Source organism: Pinus tabuliformis, chromosome 9, assembly GCF_031772625.1.
Source record: "Pinus tabuliformis cultivar Carrire ecotype Pingquan chromosome 9, CPIR1, whole genome shotgun sequence".
NCBI classification, from domain to species: domain Eukaryota; kingdom Viridiplantae; phylum Streptophyta; class Pinopsida; order Pinales; family Pinaceae; genus Pinus; species Pinus tabuliformis.
The window spans coordinates 868,804,482-868,823,924 of NC_142307.1; the positions used below are offsets into that span (position 1 = coordinate 868,804,482).

The window sequence follows — 19,443 nt, forward strand, 5'->3', positions numbered from 1 at the left end:
CTAGATGCCTGGGAGAAAAAGATAAGCGTGTGGCTTGGATTCTCATAGAAAAAGCTTACAGAGGAGGGTTCCCGGACCATATTGATATTTTCTAGAGGGAGCTGAAAATAAATCAAAGGCTGGACTTTTGGGGAGTGCCCTTCAGGTGCTCTGCATGCCACCGGACGAGACACTTAATCAAGAATTGCCCTCGTTGTCCTGTCTTAAAAAATCGAAAGCATCATGGTCTTCCCCGTTTTGCTGCAAAGACTTATAGGACAAAGTCCCCATCCCGGGACTAGAGAAGTTAACAAATTCAAAAAGTTTGTCTCCATCGGAGTCAGATGATCAGCGAAGGGTTAGTAACCTTGAAATCCAACAACAATCTCCACCTCATCTCAAGATCCCAAATCCGCTGGATATTATCTCTCCTTCAATGCCTCCTTTGGAACCAGCCTCTGATCATGAAATCCCTCTTCCTCCCCCGGTCCCTCAGCCCTATAAAGACTTCAACAGAGAGGTCCACTTTACCCTCATTCCATCCTCCTCCCCGTCTCCAAAAAAGAAAAAGACTCCATCTGGAAAAGGAAAAGAACCTATGATTACGGCTACCCCTTTAAACACCCCAATTTCCTCGCCCACAAACTCTATTGGCAGCGACTTGGATTACCTTCTAAACAAGAAATCGTTGGAACTTAGTCCCCTCACTATTCACAAGCCGGGGAAACAATCTTCTCCTCAAATAAGCCCAAATTCTGCAAAAAACATTACAGTGAGGAGAAAAAATAATAGGGGCAGTAGACACTTCAGGGGGAGGGTCGATGGAGCAGGCAGAGGAGTTCGTAATCTCTCTCTTATAGATGTCCCTATCATTGATATGACTGAAGAATGGCCTCTTAGAGCAAGCATGGCTGAAAAGAATCCCCAATGACATTCATCATATCCATGAATGTAAGAGGTCTGGGGGCAGACCAAAAATTCTTGGCCCTAAAGAATCTTTTCCTTTCAGCAAGTCCTAAAATCATATTAATTCAAGAGACCATGCATAACACTTCTGTGTCAATTTCCTATTTCAGGAAAATGTTTCCCTCCTGGCATATTACCGCTTTGGAAGCTAATGGCCTTTCTGGAGGCCTAGCGGTTTTATGGGATCCTGATTGGATCAAAGCAAAGGCATATAGATGTTTGGCGGGCATTCTAATCTCAGCTCAAATCAGGGGAAATGACTGTCCCATCAACATTCTGAACATATACGCTCCTTATAAAAACAGATTGCCATTCTGGGAGAAATTATTTGCTTCAGAAATCTTTGACATTGAATATTTGATGATTGCAGGAGACCTAAATGTCACTTTAAACTTGGATGAAACATGGGGTATCAGCAGGAAGAAGGATCCACTTGCAGACCGCATCAAATATGAGCTTTTAAGCAGGAATCTTATTGATATAAACCCCCTCAAAATGCTCCCGACTTGGGAAAATGGAAGGATCAAAGAGGCTTATATAGCCAAAAGACTCGACAAATTTATCCTACATGCTAGTATAATTGATAAGATGGGCATGCCGTTCTCAACAATTGAGAATGTGTTCATATCAGATCATAGACCGAATCTTTTAGACTGGAGAGAAAAGGGTTTTAGAAAGGGCTACTCATTCAAATTTAATAGGACATGGCTGGAAGAACAGGAGTTTAATGATCTTATTATAAGAACCTGGAGAGATCTGTCATCAACGCAGAATATTCCTCCTTTTTTGACCTTCAGGGACAAGCTGGATGCCATTAGAAAGGTGGTCAAGGAATGGAAAATCAAGAAAAGGCAAATGAATAGAACAGCTCTTCAGGAGATCCAAAAGGAATTGGACAGCACTTCGGAAACCCTGGCTTCTCATCTCCTCACTTTCAAAATGAGATGCTGAATAAAGGAGCTACAAAAGAAAAAATTAAAAATCTTAGAACAGGAGGAAGCTTTTTGGAGATTAAAGAGTAGGGCGATCTGGCTTAAGGAGGGGGACAAGAACACAAAATTTTTTCACAAGTTTGCGAGTTCCAGGCGTGAAAAAAATTCTATATGGAAAATAAGTGATGGAAGAGGAGGATTCCTATACTCTCAACAGGACATTTCAAACAAGGCCGTAAGATACTTTGAAAATCAGTATAAGAGAGCTGAGGATTGCAGGTTTTAGGACATTTTATGGGGCATTGATTTACTTCCACAGATGTTTGATGATGACCTAAATGATCAAATTTTCTAGCCGGTATCTGAGGAGGAGCTGTTAGAAACAATGAAATCTTTTAAAAGGGATAAGTGTCCAGGTCCAGATGGCTGGACGATAGAATTCTTCATACACTTTTTTGATCTTATAAAAACTGATCTGCTAAGAATGGTAGAAGGATCCAGGATATCAGGCAGTATCAACCAGATAATTTCCTCCACTCATATAGCACTCATTCCAAAAAAAGGAGAAGCAGAATCCTTCCAAGACTTTAGACCGATTTCCCTTTGTAACATTTCTTTCAAAATTATTTCGAAAATTATTGCGGAAAGAATCAAAGAAACTCTTTCAAGATTCTTAACAAAGGATCAACACGACTTTTTAAAGGGAAGAAATATTCTGGACGCAGTTGCAAATACACAAGAAAGTCTGTTTGCCATGCATTCAAAAAAAATTGATGCTGTCATTTTCAAGATCGACCTCCGCAAGGCATACGACTGCCTTGATTGGGTTTTCATCAGGTGTTTACTTGCAAAGATTGGATTAAGGGCCAACATGATTGACTGGATCATGGCATGTGTTGAGAAGGTGAACTATGCTATCATTGTTAACGGGATTCCATCCTCTTATTTCTTAGCTGCTAGAGGACTTCGCCAAGGCTGTCCCCTGTCACCCCTCTTATTCATCTTGGCAATGAATTGCCTTAGTCTCCACATCAATAAGGCAGTCAAGGAAAACAGATGTAGCCCATTGAAAATATGCAGGAACAATTCCATCTCGCATAACTTATTTGTAGATGATATTCTTATGTTTGGTATGTTGTGCAGACTCACCTGGTTATGTTTTTATGACATCCTTGAAAACTTTCAAAAAGCTACAGGACTGCAAATTAACAAATCAAAGTCAGTAATCTATCATAATGATGTCAATAAGGAAGCAGTAGAATGGTTATCTTCACTTTTTGGAATAGAGGTGAAATCCATTAAGCATGGAATAACATACTTGGGTTTCCAGTTAAAGGCAAACAGATATTCAAAGAAGGACTGGCAATGGATTTTAGATAGATACTACAAAAAGATATCAGTTTGGGAATACAGATGCTTATCATTGGTAGGAAGAGTGACCTTGGCTCAATCGGTCTTAAATCAACTCGCAGTATACTGGGCCCATCTATTCTTTCTACCTGCAAGTATCATTCAAAAAATGAATAAGCTAACTGCGAATTTTATATGGGGTGGCCAATCGAAAAAAGGAAATTTCATCTCTCCAAATTATCTGATATCTCTTTGCCGAAGAGCATGGGGGGATGGGGTCTGCTGGACTTGCAGACTTTCGGAAAGGCACTTCTATGTAAGTCTTTGTGGAGAGGGATTTATGGAGAAGGCCCATGGAGCAACTCAATTCAAAAGAAATACATGGGCAGTAAGGATATCTCACACTGGTACAGGGTTGGAAGGATAGGTTCCTCTTATGGGTCATCAATATGGTTGAGCTTCTGCAAGATAGAAAGTTATTTTTTGAAGAATTTAACATGGAGCTTCCAATCTGGTAGCAAGATCCTTATTGGAAGAGACCATTTTCTGAGCGGTGTCGAGGAGATCTTTGTGCCTGAAACTTTAATAAATTTTTTTCATAGAAAAGGTTTCTTCTATTGGGATAAATTGATTTCAGATTGGCAGGGATCGATTCCTTTATGGAAAGAGGCAGAGAATATGGGGATGCCAGCTTCTATAGCTCGACAATGGGAGATCATCAGGACATGCCTGAGAAACTGCGGCATTTTCCGCTCTTCGGAATCTGATTGTCTTATATGGAAGAATTCAAAAGGTATCAACCTGGTTCGTGTTAAGGATATTTATCAGAATATGATTGGTCTAAGGGATGCATCTCCCAATCTTATATTCCCAATTGTCTTTTGGAAATCGGGATGTCTCTCCAAAATGATTTATTTTTCATGGCTGACATTCCACAACAAAAATTTATCTTGGGAAAACTTTAAAAAGCGGGGATGGCAAGGGCCAAGTATCTGTCTAATATGCAAATCAGCTGAGGAAAACAACTGTCACATGTTTTTAAATTGCCAAAGAACTCAACTATTGTGGCAATCTCTGGAAAATTTGTATGGAATCCCACATATTACACATGCTTCCACAAAAGAAGCGTTTCTGTGGTGGAGTGGACAGAAGTATTCCTAGAGGCTGGTAATTATTATCACTCTCTGGAGCATCTGGAAATGGAGAAACAATGTTATTTTCAATGACAAAAAAGTGCCTTTCTTGGAAATTTTATCTAATATTGTATCAATCTACGACTCTTTACCGGAAAAGCCTCACAAGCAAAAAAAGAAGGATCATAAGGAACATGTACAGCCTCACTCAGTGTTGCCAAGAGCGTATTTTGACGGAGCCAAGTAGAAAGGTTCCTACGGTTGCGGAGTGCACATTATAATGAATGAAGATGTTCAATATCTCATCCATTGGAATGGAGGAATGGGTTCCAACAGCGAAGTTGAGGCGATGGCCCTTGCCGGCCTTCTAAATTTTTTCTTTTTTTCTAAATATTCAGGCAGTCTCAATTTATGGAGACTCCAAAGTAATGGTGGATTATGTATCAAGGAAAAACAACAACTACAAGCCTCACTTGATAGGATGGATGGGCAGGTCATGTTTTTCTGGAGAAGGATGGAAGGATATTCTATTCACCATATCAACAGGACACAAAACCAGCAAGCAAACTTTTTGTCAAAGGAGGGTTTACAATCGGAACCAAGCCTTTGGTCTATGAAGGTAACATCTGAAGGGGATATTTTCTCTATCCAGGATTTTTCCCTTCTAGATTTCTAAATTTCATAGTAGCTGAAGCACAGGTATGCACTGTTTTTTGCTCCTCTTTTTGTCCTATGGTACCTCTGAATTTTGTTTATGAATGGCTGAAGCATAATGTGAATTTACCATCAAGTACTTCCCATCTTCTGAAAAGTTACTCCTATGTTATCTCTATGAGAAATGTTAATATTTTGTTTCTGAATGACAGCCCTGTGGTTTGTCATTTTTTTCTGGAGAATGTTGCTCTTCTGCTAGGATTATGCTTCCCATTTCCTCTAGGCCTTCAAAGATTTCAAGCCATAAATTGGCCATATACAGAATTACATGCAAATGTATTGATCTGTCTTTTATATATCTTATATAATACAATCTCGCTTTTTTTTTTGCCCTGAAAAGCTTGTAACATAATTAAATGTACAGTTCATAAAAAAGAAAACCATATATATATATATATATATATATATATATATATATATATATAATGGATTTGGAACCTATAATACATGAAAATATTAAGAAAAAACATGAATACAATATTATTATATAAAGTGATACAATTATGATATAATTTATAAATTTAACATAATAACAATTAAATCTAACCATTACATATTAAAAATAAATAAAAAACACATTGGGTAACTTTTAACTTCAATACAACAATAACATACTTTTATTAATAAAATCAATAAAATTTTATTTAGTAAATAATATTTTCAACAATTAAATGCTATATATATTTTCAAATTAAAATATAAAATAAAATAATAAATAGAGGGGTAGCTAAATACCTGTTTTTTTTCAAAATTCTAAATCTACAACCCAGATTTTTGGTAAATATATTTCTCTCTAACATAGGAAATTTAATAAAAAAACCAAATATCTTGATGTATAATTAATAAAACTACTTAATGGTAAATTTAATTAAAAAAAAGTTGAAAAAAAAACATAAAAAAACAACATCTTGCTGTATAATTAATAAAACTATATAATGATTAATAAAACTACTTAATGGTAAATATATTTCTCTCTTAGTAAACATGAGAAATTTAATAAAAGGAAAAGGAATCTTTGATTATCTGAGAATTGCCACGTGACCCATTTTTAGGAGATAGTTGTCAAGTTGTATAATTGTCTTATCTCATCATCATGACATTTTGGGACTGCACGTCATGACATTCTGGGACTGCGCGTGGGCAATACTAAAGGGTTCATCTCATAACCAGTTATGGCCTCTGTTTGACTAGTTGGAAACAATACATCTACTTGGAAACTTTGATGAGGAAGCGACTCATCAAGGATGACAATTGATGAAGAAGCGACTCATGTTACCACTACGGTCAAAGGAACGACGGGTTAACTCTATCCAGAGTAATGACTTACCATGCAGGTTAAATATTATATTCTTTATCCAGAGTAATGACAACCACATGAAATATTATATTATATTTTCGTTTGGAATGTTTTCACAGGTATTTGGAATGCATCATACATTATACTTTGTCTTCTATCTTTGTGGGTGTTGTAGGAATATGTTGTTGTTGGGTGGGTGTTTCTTTCTCTCTCTGCATTTTCTTGCTTATTCTGGGCATCTGAAAATGGCAGCGGCTTTGATCAAGACCTAACGACATTGATGGGTATGTATTAATAAAGACTTCCCACATATTTTTCCTAAATTTCATTTATGTGATGTGATACAGGAACAATGGAAATAACAAGAAATAAAATTGTAGGAATTTTTGGGTTCTTCTCTATTTGGAGTTGGACTTTTCCGGTCACAAAACCTTGCCAAGTAAAAACAGTTCCTGCTCCAACCTGGAAACATAACACTCCAGAAATATGTGTAAAGCAAAAGGCTAATAGATCTTCAATGAGAAGTGTCTTGAATTTTGCATTTATCATGTTTTGGGAAGCGTTATTGTGTATAAAAATGAGATTTGAGGTGAAACGGCCATGGAAGAGCAGGAAGGATTGGAGAATGAGAATAGATGGAAGTAAAAGTAGAGAAGAAGAAAGTAGCAACAAGTGGGATTCTGACATCTTGTTATGTGGCACACATAGATGAGGACTTTTTTCATCAATGAACAGGTGATGAGTATGGATGAACATAATTATATATAGAATTCTCAAAAAGGCATGAAAGAGAGGGATGACAAAGGGGCCTATACACCTCTGATTAGGTTAGATATATTGAAGCATAATTTGGTTTAATAGGAAAAACATATACATATGAAGTCCTCAAATTATATTACAACTGTTGTTTGTACCATCCATGGCAAACTCTTGGATCAGTTGATCAATTATGTAATGTATGATGCATATCTTGGCTGCCCTCGGCGTTAGCCAAGTGTTGGTTTCTAGGTTTCCTATATGGTTAGGTTTGATATTGTATTGGGAACGGGGCCATGCTCTTTATGGAGCGGGAAGCTATTGGACCTGCATTAAGGAAAGATCAAGAATCTAAAACATCATACCTAAGTGTCAGGTTCGGGAGGCTCCTCTCATGTGACACCTGTGCATGCCAATGATGTAACACAAGTACGTGTTCATCATATTAATTATTTTTAAAATCAATCTAATTTTCTATATTCAAATATTAATAAGAATATTAGCAACATGTTCGTTGAAGGTTATAAATAAATCCCCATCGTTGACTTACCTTAATCCAGTAAATAAATTAAAATTCTGGAACATAGACACGCCTATCGGGTTAATTAAAGTAATAAAGTGAAACTGATAGAGGAGACCCCTATTCGCCTATGGAGTTATAAGTGTAAGCAGCCTGGTTAGCAGTAGATGCAGTGACTCTAGAAACTTCCAACACAACGGTACACGTTTACGTATGCAATGAAGTTTTAGAGGCCACGCCACTCTCTGTTGGAAACAACCCGAGAACGGTTTACCATTCCAAATAACTCTATAGAATTTAAATAAGAAGAGTTGAGATGTGATTTAATGCCGATTGCAACGTAACTTGTATTATGTACTAGGGCTAAGTAGAGGAAAATACCACACAATTTCTTGGAATTATTCCAAAATGTTAACGCAGAGATGATTTTGTTAACGCTATGATTCAGATGCATCATAAATAATAACAATAATAAGACTACAATTCATTGACTACTTTCAACACATCCATGAGGACTTGGAAATTACACATCAATGAACAAGTGATGAGTATTGATGCAGAACATGTGTTGTAGCAGGTGATACTTGCACTAGAAGAACAGAAAGTTCAGGGTATTAAATTCAAACGGTTCTTGCTTGAAAGAAGAAGTAAATAATTTGAACACGAAAAATCCTAACTAAAATTCCATATAGAAGGGATGAGAGAGAGATGCACTCCGTGGGTAGGTAGATTTTCCAAATCGAAATGGAAAAATATTCAAAAAGAGAAATGTCAAGGAAGGATGATCACAGATGCTCTCGGTCTCGAGAGATTTTAGCGGTTAGTGGTCTTCTCCTCGATTATTATATCACCAAAAGCACCATGGTAGTGATGATAGTGGGAGAAAGCACCAAATAAACATAGTTTTTGAAAACAGGTATGGTGTGCATTCGGTCTTGTACCCAACAACTCTAGATTAAATAGCTTCGTTATAAACATTTATATATAAAATTTACTCTAGATTTATATCTTCATTACAGGTTAACCTTCATCTCAGAATTATAAATTTTATACTAAATAAATTACAGGTTAGCCTTGGTCTCAGAATTAAAATAAAAACAAACCATGAAACAGAGGAGAACAAGGCAAAATAACCTTGCTTCTTAGGAAATTTTCATTTTCTATTGAAACTTTGCAAACTGATGGGCGCTAGAAAATCCTCATTCTCTACTCCAAAAGGCCCAAAAACGCTACTCCAGCTCCTGTATATAAAATTCCAACTCATCAGAAAAAAGAAACATAAAGAATGGCCTGGCCAAATGAATTTTAAAATAATTCAAGAAAATATTGCCATTAGTACAACTCACTCACTCTGGATGCATTCCATTATTTGTTGATCAAGTTGGCCCTTCAACCACCAGTGCATATTCTCCTTTGCATGGACTTTCTCTCTCAATTAACAGACACACAAAACAAACAAACATTTACACAAGACACAACCACAACACTACACAGGACATTGATGCATACAACACTACACAGAACAGAACATTTATGGAGCGCTCCATAAGACAGAGACAGTGCTTGAGAGAGAAAGAACACCCATGATGATTAACCTGTAGGTGCTTGAGAGAGAAAGAACACCCATGATGATTAACCTGTAGGTGCTTGAGAGAGAAAGAACACCCATGATGATTAACCTGTAGATTGAATAGAGAAAACGATTTGTGAGGTTACATAAAAATAACCTTTCCCTGGTTAACCAAACAGAGAGAATGCCAAAAAAATTAAAAGGAATAGAAAAATTACCAATAATCCATTCGATCACCTCCTCCTCTTAGTATGTGAATTTCCTCCTCTCATTCTTCACCGATCCCTGTCTCTCATTCTTCATTCATTAGGCCGCGCGCATTCCTGAGTTTTATGCTTGAGTTTTTGGACCGTTGTCTTCAAATTTAGCTTTAACCAATCTTTTAATGACTATTCACTAAACCAATCTTTTAACTCAGTATTATTATTTTATAATTTATGATATATTGTTGTAGGTTTTTTTTTTTACCTGCTGACAGTTCTCTGTTTCTACCTTTCCAGTATATTTAGGTATTCTATTTTATAATTTAGGATATTGTTGTAGTTTTTTTTACTGTTTCGGCAACCCTTATCCGGATTGCGGCATATTCCCAAACTTACTTATGTGGCCCACTTCTCCGTCTCCTTTTATAGAAATGGTGTCACATTTCCCTTCTATATAATATGTTGTAGTAAATTTTTTTTACCTGTTAATCCTACAGTATGAACTTTCGACCTATGGTTTAATGTAATAGCGCTATGTAAAAATTTTCATATTACAATTCTTGTTTCAAGCTACTGGAACCGGCAGTCGGAGAAACCCTTTCCGGAAATAAGTCTGACTTATGCATTTATTTCTCCGCTGCTTGGATTGTTTCTCCCATCTATTCTATGGTACCATCGCCTTGGTACGTTGCTACTCCACCCACAGTTGGCTTTACTTGCACTTTCCACCTGGCTCGTCATTCATTTCCTGCTTGGTCATGGTGGCGTGGCAAGGGCTGGCATCCATTAGTGATCGTGTACCTCGGGCGCCTCCAGCCATCGACGGTCAGGATTGTGGGTGATGAATCTAAGGGTCGAGCATTGACCTGGGGTTTTGTGATGGTTTATCTGGTGGCATGGCTCATTTCCTTCATTCTACTTGGATTCTCGTTCGCGCTCCGTCTGCTTCCTGCCACGTTCAACCAGTGCGCGAACTAGTTTTTTTTTGAAACCAGGGTTCAAGCACCGGAGCTGGTCTACCCCACCTCCAGGTAATTTATACGTTGTTCTGAAAGTGCCTTAAACAATTTTTCTTGCTCCTGTCTCTGTAAAAATTGGTTTCTATGCTTACAATGCTTCGTCCAAACCCTAACAGTCTTCCGTCTGGTTTTATAGGTTTCCTGGTGGAAGATGGAGGGTGGAGCCAGAGGAGGCTGATTTGGCATGGGAATACGACCGCGGTTAACTGGGTTTCTCACATCCAGCGTGGAATGCTGGGTAAGCACCAGAACTCGGGTTTGGCTTGTCTGAGGAGAGTTCATTGCTCTCTGGTTTGCTATTTCCAAGGATTGTAAAAACACTTCTCTATTCTTCCGGTTTTAGCTGCAGAGAGGGATTCTTACCATGTCTAGGACAGAGTTCCTGTGCGGTCTTTGATAATATAAAGTTTGAAGCCATAGGCTCTCCTGGTCGAGGCTTGGCCGTGCTGTTGTATTTTCAGGCAAAATTTGCCTTGTTTGAAATCTATTGTATTAATAGGTCATCTTTTAAGATTCGCCTTGTAAATTGTAATAAATATCTGTATGTTGTTATGGTGTATACCTGGGTTACATTTTCCCTTCCAGTTTATATGGCACTTGTTTCAGAACTATGTTTTCCTTATTAAAGTTCTACTCGGCATAAGCTAAGTCCATAATGGTTTCCAGCATGGATTTTTGACTTGACTTCTAAATTCTGTATCAAATTTAAGTAATGAACAATCGTATTACTGTTTCCAACGACGACTCTGTAATACTTATTTTATATATGGTTTCACGCTAAAGTTTATTCCAAGATTCAGAGTTTTATTATACATGTTTTATGTTAGGACTAGCAAACTCTGTTCTATCGAATTATCACCGAAATATTCCATTCTAAAGGTTTTTACTGGTGCATTTTAATCATTAGAGCATTTCCTTTGTAGTGATTTTCTTTCAAGTTTCCTTAGGGTTATAACGAATCACTGACAACCACAGTTATCTGCCTATGGTTGGAAATACGTTCAACATTGACAACCCTCCAGGTTCAATTCTAAAACTAGTGGTAAGAAATTCCCTAACGGCTCGGTCTCCCTTGCCGGAGTGCTGCCATTCTGGTGGCGTGCTTCTTATTGCTTATTTTTTTTTGAATTTGTCTATCTTTGGTTTACTCAAGACGCACAACCTCCCATATGGAACCTAGGGTTTTATCCTAGGCCACGATAGGGTTCCGGCTATCCACCTTGTATACACCCAGTTTGTTAATTCAGACTCTGTTGAAATTTCTACCCATCGATAGTTTAACAAAACCCATCCGGGTCTCTTGCCTTGCTTTAACCACAAGCTAGAATCGATAACGATTCCAGGGCTTGTATGTCGACCCCCCCATGCTTATGATTCTATTCTAGTTTATTACTATGTCCTCTTAACCACATGATAACATTCCTTGAGTTTTAGCAAGAGTTTTGCCTAGGAGAGTAAAATACTGGTTGCACAGGTTTACTTCTGTTCAAGCATAAGTAATCACATTTGTAATTTTCTTGGTTCTTTATTATACCCTTATCTTTGTTACTATTGAACTGTAGAGTTTGCAGCCTATGGTTATTCACTATCCCTAAGAGGTTTGTATGATTAGGCCACAGACCCTAATCACTGTTTTCGAATTCCTTCACTCAAGGTTATTTCTGCCACTACATATTTTCTAATTTCTTCTTTTGCATTTAACAGAGAGGTAAGAGAATGCTATCTATGTACAATTATCTGCTAGTAATCAAGTAAACCAGACCCCTTTATCCGTTTCCTAAGCAATTACATATAAAATATTTAACACATTTCCTACCAGGGAAATTTAGCAGATTATTTAACAGATATCCAAGGGATTTTTCCTACTTACCTAGTATCTTCCTGGCGAATAAGACTCCTCAGAGGTTCACCTGGATTCCTGCTACTTCCCTTTTTGACAACCCAACCGTGAGACTCGTCTTTCAAGACCAGAGTCTCCCCCCTAGCTTTCTCTTGCCGGATCACTATCCTCAGCAAGAACGCACTTAGTGCTTGGCTATTTGGTCATCACCAGACTTATCCTCTATCCTCCTTTGCCTGTCCCTACAGCGCATATTTTTTCCTCCTCCCCTCCTTTTCTCTGGAAGCCTTCCAGTTAGGGGAGGTAGTTTGATTGCAGTTTCCACAACTGTCTTTTCCCCACTTCCTCCTCAGAAGTTGCCAGCATTTCAAGAAACTTTTCTTACATCTATATATATATATATATATATATATATATATATATATATTTAAAGAACATAATAATAATAACAATACTATTATATTTTCAACAGTTAAAAGTGTCATATTTAGATCTGTCTTTTACCACAGTGAAAAATCAAATATTTACATTTTCTCGGGACATCACATTTCCCCCTCCTGAGATTGGACATTGTCTCGATGTTTGATGTTCATAAACAGCTCTGGGTAAGCCTTTTTCATGAGCTCTTCATCTTTCCAAGTGGCCTCATCAGGCCCAAAGTGCTGCCACTTTAACTTGGGTAATAGCTCGCTTCCGTAGCTGTACTTCTCTCTGGTCGAGGATGCTCAACGGCTCGACGAAGACTTCTCCTTCCGGTTCAACCTACAACAAGCAATACTCCAAATCAGTGTCTTTTAAAGTAAACTTTTAGACTGGTCTACTAGAAATAATCCTCACCTGTAGATCTTTCCATTTGATCACATGTTTAGGATCATAAACATATTTTTTTAACACAGAGACATGGAAGACATTGTGGACTCGGATGTGACTTGGCAGGGCGAGATGGTAAGCCACTGGCCCAATTCTTGCCAAGACTTGGAATGGTCCACAATATCGGGGTGCCAACTTGGCACATCCGCTCGATTGCAATGTACTCCTCCTTGCTTGGATCCTCACCTAAACATGGTCACTAACTTGGTATTCTTTAAACCTCCTCTTCCAGTCAGCAAAGCTCTTTTGCCTATCCTGAGCAGCTTTTAAATTAGAGCGAACCCTTTTCACTAGTTCCTCCATTTCCTTAAGCATTTCTGGCCCTAACCTTAATTTGTCTTTAGGTCCACCCCAGCTTGAGGGTGTGCGGCATTTTCGCCCATACAGGACCTCAAAGGGACTCATTTGTAACGAGGTATGATACCCGTTGTTGTATGCAAATTCAACCAAGTGCAAATACTCCTCCCACTGCGTTGGTTGCTGCATTACATATGCTCTTAACATGTCTTCTACCACCTGGTTCACCCACTCTGTTTGTCCATCGGTCTGGTGGTGATACGCTGTACTGAAGTTCACCTGTGTCCCCAATTCTGCAAATAATGTCTTCCAAAAAGTCGATGTGAATTTCACGTCATGATCTGAAATTATCATCTTTGGGAGTCCATGCAATTTAAACACATTCTGCATGAAAATATGGGCAATCTGTATAGCTCTATAGGTGGATTGCACAGGCATAAAATGTGTTGCTTTACTTAACTTGTCTACCACCACCATAATAGAATTGTTATTCTTCTTTGTCTTAGGTGGCCCTATTATAAAATCCATAGAAATGGTTTTCCACTTCCATTCCGGAATGGGTAAAGGTTGTAATAACCCCGCTGGATGTTGATGCTCTGTCTTAATTTGTTGGCACTCCAAACACTGTGCTAAATACTCGGCCACATTCTTCTTCATACCCGACCAATAATACTCTTTTCGAAGTGTAGTGATCATTTTCTGATACCCTGGGTGTCCCGCATAGTGACTGATGTGAAATTCATCCAGAATCAGATTTTTAATGCTGTTTTGATTAGGTACATATAGCATTTTTTTGTAGTACATCATTCTGGCATCATCCATCTCATATCCTTGTTGATTCTTCTTGCTAGTAGACTGTTGTACTTGCTGTTTTATTTGCTAGTATTCAACATCTTGTTCTGCTGCCTTTTTTATCATTTCCTCGAAGGGACTTTTCCATTCGCTGAAGGAAATTTCATACAAACATTGTACTTTCCGACTTAAGGCGTCGGCCACCTAGTTTTCTTTCCCCTTCAAATGTTTGATTTCAAAGTCAAAACTGCTTAAGAAATCTACCCACCGCGCTTGCCTTGCGTTTAAAGTGAGCTGGCTAAAATAATTGGACAGGCTGTGGTGGTCGGTCAGTAACAAAAATTTCCTTCCCATAAGATAATGTCGCCACGTCTTCAAGGCGTGTATGACGGCTGCCAACTCTAAGTCATAAGCAGAATACTTCTGCTCATGCTCTTTTAGTTTCCTTGATTCATAAGCAATTACTTTCCCTTCTTGCATCAACACACCTCCCACGCCCTCCTTGCTTGCGTCAGTGCACACCACATAGTCCTTATTAGGATCAGCTATGCTCAAAATGGGTGCTGTGGTGAGCAGATGCTTAAGCTACTCAAAGCTTCTTTAACATTTTGGGGTCCATTTGAATGCTCTTCCCTTTTCTATAAAGAAGTGATGGGGTATGCCACTCTTGAGAAGCCTTCCACAAATCGTCTGTAATAACCGGCTAACCCCATAAAGGACCTGATGTCTACTACATCTTTCGGTACGGGCCACTCCATTATGGTTCTTATCTTTTCAGGGTCCACTGCGATCCCTTCCCTTGTGATTATATGGCCCAGATATTATATTTCTTCCTTGAAGAAATCGCACTTGCTGAACTTAGCATATAACTGGTGTTCTCGGAGGGTTTGTAGCACCAATCTGAGGTTCTCCTTGTGCTCTTCCATAGTGCGGGAGTATATCAGTATATCATCGATAAATATCAGCGCAAATCTGTCCAAATATCGATGAAATATGTTGTTCATCAAGCACATGAAAGTTGCAAGGGCATTAGTTAACCCAAAGGGTAGCACCACAAACTCGTAATGCCCATACCTTGTTCTAAAAGCTGTTTTAGAAAAATTCATCAATTCAAGGTAGAGGATACTTATTTTTGATTGTCAGCTTGTTCGGTTGACGATAATCTATACACATGCGAAGGGTCCCATATTTTTTCTTAACGAATAACACTGGGGCTCGTCACAGAGACACACTGGGGCGAATATAGTTTTTATCTAACAGTTCCTGTAACTACATTTTTAACTCTGTCAACTCAGGTACACTCATTCTATAGGGCGCTCGCGATACCGGTGCTGCCCCTGGTACCAATTCAATGGTAAAGTCTATATCCCTCTTAGGCGGCAGTCTAGGAATCTCTTCTGGAAACACATCCGCAAATTCTTGTATCATAGGGATGTTATCCAATGTGGCCGTTTTATCCTTCGAGTCAGCATAGCCCACTTGGATGGCATAAATCTGACACCCCTTCCTGATGCATTTCGCTAACTGAGATGCAGTTATTGGCCAAACCTGTACTAGCCGCTTAATTCCTTGCATCTCTTGCCTAGCTCCAAGTTCATCCCTATAATAAATAGTCTTTGTCTTGCAATTGACCAATGACTAGTTCTTTTCTAGCGAGTCCATACCGATTAGAACATCATATGAACCAAGAGGGAGTACATTTAAATCTGCCATTACTGGCTACCCTGCTATTGTTAAAGAGCAGTTATTGACTTTTGCCAGAACTCACCTCTTGGCCCCTGTAGCCAGCTGTACTAGCCACAGATTCTTGAATTTAACAGGTTCTAGTTTACAATGTACTACTACCTTAGGACTAATATAACTTAATGTGGCTCCAAGGTCAATTAAAACAGCTACAGTAAGGTCTAAAATTTTACCTTCAAATTCCACCATGGTCAACTGGTACTCCGCCTGACGATTGTCTAGGGCTACATTAATCCTTGGTATGCTATGTCCTACATCGCCAACTGTCGATGCTTCATGGATTTGGGATAACTGTTCGGTTCCCTTTCGCTGCGGATAGTTTTTGACGTAGTGAGGCCCTCCACAACCCCAACACTGTACTGGGGGTCTTGCTGTCCCTTCACTGTCCAATCTTGCAGGTTGTTCACCAACTCTGGACTCACTGGTTGGCTTAGATTTGAATGAGTTTTTCTGTATAGTTCTGTTGTTCTGCCCCTTGCCAATTCCCTTGCTTCCACCACTGCGATTTCCTTTACTGTTTCCAGCTGACTTATTACCTCTTTTCTCATTCCATCTTTTGCCTGGAACTTCTCCTTTCTGTTTACTCTGCTGGTAACAAATCCTGGCTTTACAGATAGCTTCGTCCATTGTCTTTGGATTGTCAAACTCAATCCTTTCCCGCATATACAGGGGTAAACTACTAACAAATATTTGCACCTTAGCTTTTTCTTCTCTAATATAAGGCACATAATGAAGCAAAGAAGTAAAACGGGTGATAAATTCATCCATGGTTTGCCACCCCAACCGCAAGTCATGGAATTCCCTTGCCTTTTCATTGTAAAAATGCTCGGTCAGGTATCTTTCCTTGAAGTACCTTTGAAATTTCTCCCAAGTTATGGTCTGTTCGCTTACTCCCTTTATGATCTTAACTTCTTCCCACCACAGGGTAGCTTTTCCCTGCAGTTGGAAAATGGCCAGCCGTGCCTTAAGGTTGTGATCATATTCATATAACTGGAAATATTTGTTCATATTAATCAACCATGCCTCAGCTGCTTCCTCCTATTCCCCGTCGAAGTGCGGCGGTTTAATCTTATGAAACTCTCCTTGCAACTCTATCCGTTGCCTTTTTGAGGTCTGTTGTTCAGATGCATTATCAGATCGTTCCTCCCTCTCTTCCGACCCTTCAGGTTCTGTATGGTGGTTCTGTTCTTCTGACATTCTCTGTTGTTCCGCACTGGGATTAGCTGGTGGCTGGTTCTGTCTGTCAGACAGGCTTTTTATAATTCTTTCTTGTTCCATCGTTAGTCGTGCATTATCTTCACGTAACCGGGCCATTTCATTTTTCAATTCCTGCACCGTCTCCAAAATAGCCTGGTTTGTATTGCGAGCCTCCTCCCCGAGCTGTACCCATAGCTTGGGATTGCTCTCAGGACCAATTGCAGGTCCCTGACCCCCCACAAACCTGCGTGATGCACTATCTGTTCTTCGCATGCTGGCGGTACTCTATTTCTGTACTTAACATAAGAAAAGTGTCAGGAACAACAATTCACAAAACAAAAGGGTCAGTGCACTACCTATTCTTCTTAAACTGCTCAACAGAAATGGAAATAATTGTATACACTCTGTTTATCTATTAGTTTCCAGTTTTTCAATTTTCAGCTTTCAGTTTTTTCCCAAAGGCCACAGTGTTTGTAACTTGGCTCTGATACCACTTGTCACATCTCCCTTCCATATAATATGTCGTAGTAAATTTTTTTTACCTATTAATCCTACAGTGTGAACTTTCGACCTATGGTTTAATGTAATATCACTATGTAAAAATGTTCATATTACAATTCTTGTTCAAAGCTGCTGGAACCAGTAGTCGGAGAAACCCTTTCCGGCAATAAGTCTGACTTATGCATTTATTTCTCTACTGCTTGGACTGTTTCTCCCATCTATTCTATGGTACCATCGCCTTGGTACGTTGGCACTCCACCCACAGTTGGCTTCACTTGCACTTTCCACCTGGCCCGTCATTCATTTCTTGCTTGGTCATGGTGGCGTGGCAAGGGCTGGCATCCATTGGTGATTGTGTACCTCGAGCGCCTCCAGCCATCAACGATCAGGATTGTGGGTGATGAATCTAAGGGTCGATCATTGACCTGGGGTTTTGTGATGGTTTATCCGGTGGCACAGCTCATTTCCTTCATTCTGCTTGGATGCTCATTCTCGCTCCGTCTGCTTCCTGCCACGTTCAACCTGTGCGCGAACCAGTTTTTTTTTGCAACCAGGGATCAAGCGCCGGAGCTGGTCTACCCCACCTCCAGGTAATTTACACGCTGTTCTGAAAGTGCCTTAAATAATTTTTCTTGCTCCTGTCTCTGTAAAATTTTGTTTCTATGCTTATAATGCTTCGTCCAAACCCTAACAGTCTTCCATCTGGTTTTACAGGTTCCCTGATGGAAGATGGGGGGTGGAGACAGAGGAGGCCGATTTGGCATGGGAATATGGCTGCGGTTAATTGGGTTGCTCACATCTAGCGTGGAATGATGGGTAAGCACCAGAACTCGGGTTTGGCTTGTCTGAGGAGAGTTCATTGCTCTCCGGTCTACTATTTCCAAGGATTTTAAAAATGCTTCTCTGTTCTTCCGATTTAGCTGCAGAGAGGGATTCTTACCGTGTCTAGGACAGAGTTCCTCTGTGGTCTTTGATAATATAAAGTTTGAAGCCATAGGCTCTCCTGGCCGAGGCTTGGCTAGGCTGTTCTATTTTCAGTGAAAGTTGCCTTGTTTGAAATCTATTGTATTAATAGATCATCTTTTAAGATCCGCCTTGTAAATTGTAATAAATATCTGTATGTTGTTATGGTGTATACTTGGGTTACGTTTTCCCTTCTAGTTTAAATGGCACTTGTTTCAGAACTATGTTTTCCTTATTAAAGTTCTACTCGGCATAAGTCGAGTCCATAACGGTTTCCAGCATGGATTTTTGACTTGACTTCTGAATTCTGTATCAAATTTAAGTAATGAACAATCGTATTACTGTTTCCAATGACGGCTCTGTAATACTTATTTTATATATGGTTTCACGCTAAAGTTTATTCCAAGATTCAGAGTTTTATTATACGTGTTTTATGTTAGGACTAGCAAACTCTGTTCTGTTGAATTATCACCGAAATATTCCATTCTAAAGGTCGTTACTGGTGCATTTTAATCATTAGAGCATTTCCTTTGTAGTGATATTCTTTCAAGTTTCCTCAGGGTTATAACGAATCACCGACAACCACCGTTGTATGCCTGTGGTTGGAAATACGTTCAACATTGACAACCCTCCAAGTTCAATTCTAAAACTAGCGGTAAGAAATTCCCTAACGGCTCGGTCTCCCTTACCGGAGTGTTGCCATTCTGGTGGTGTGCTTCTTATTGCTTATTTTTTTTTGAATTTGTCTGTCTTTGGTTTACTCAAGACGCACAACCTCCCATATGGAACCTAAGGTTTTAT

The 19,443-nt window shown here is 39.1% G+C and overlaps 1 protein-coding gene across 1 annotated transcript; it reads left to right on the forward strand.

Annotated features, from left to right (window-relative positions):
- Positions 1-1,059: 1,059 nt before the first annotated feature.
- On the forward strand, positions 1,060-1,896 carry LOC149151543 (uncharacterized). The gene has a single exon (XM_089443192.1). It carries the CDS (start codon positions 1,060-1,062, stop codon positions 1,894-1,896), a length of 837 nt encoding a protein of 278 aa, XP_089299318.1.
- The last annotated feature ends 17,547 nt before the right edge of the window (positions 1,897-19,443 follow it).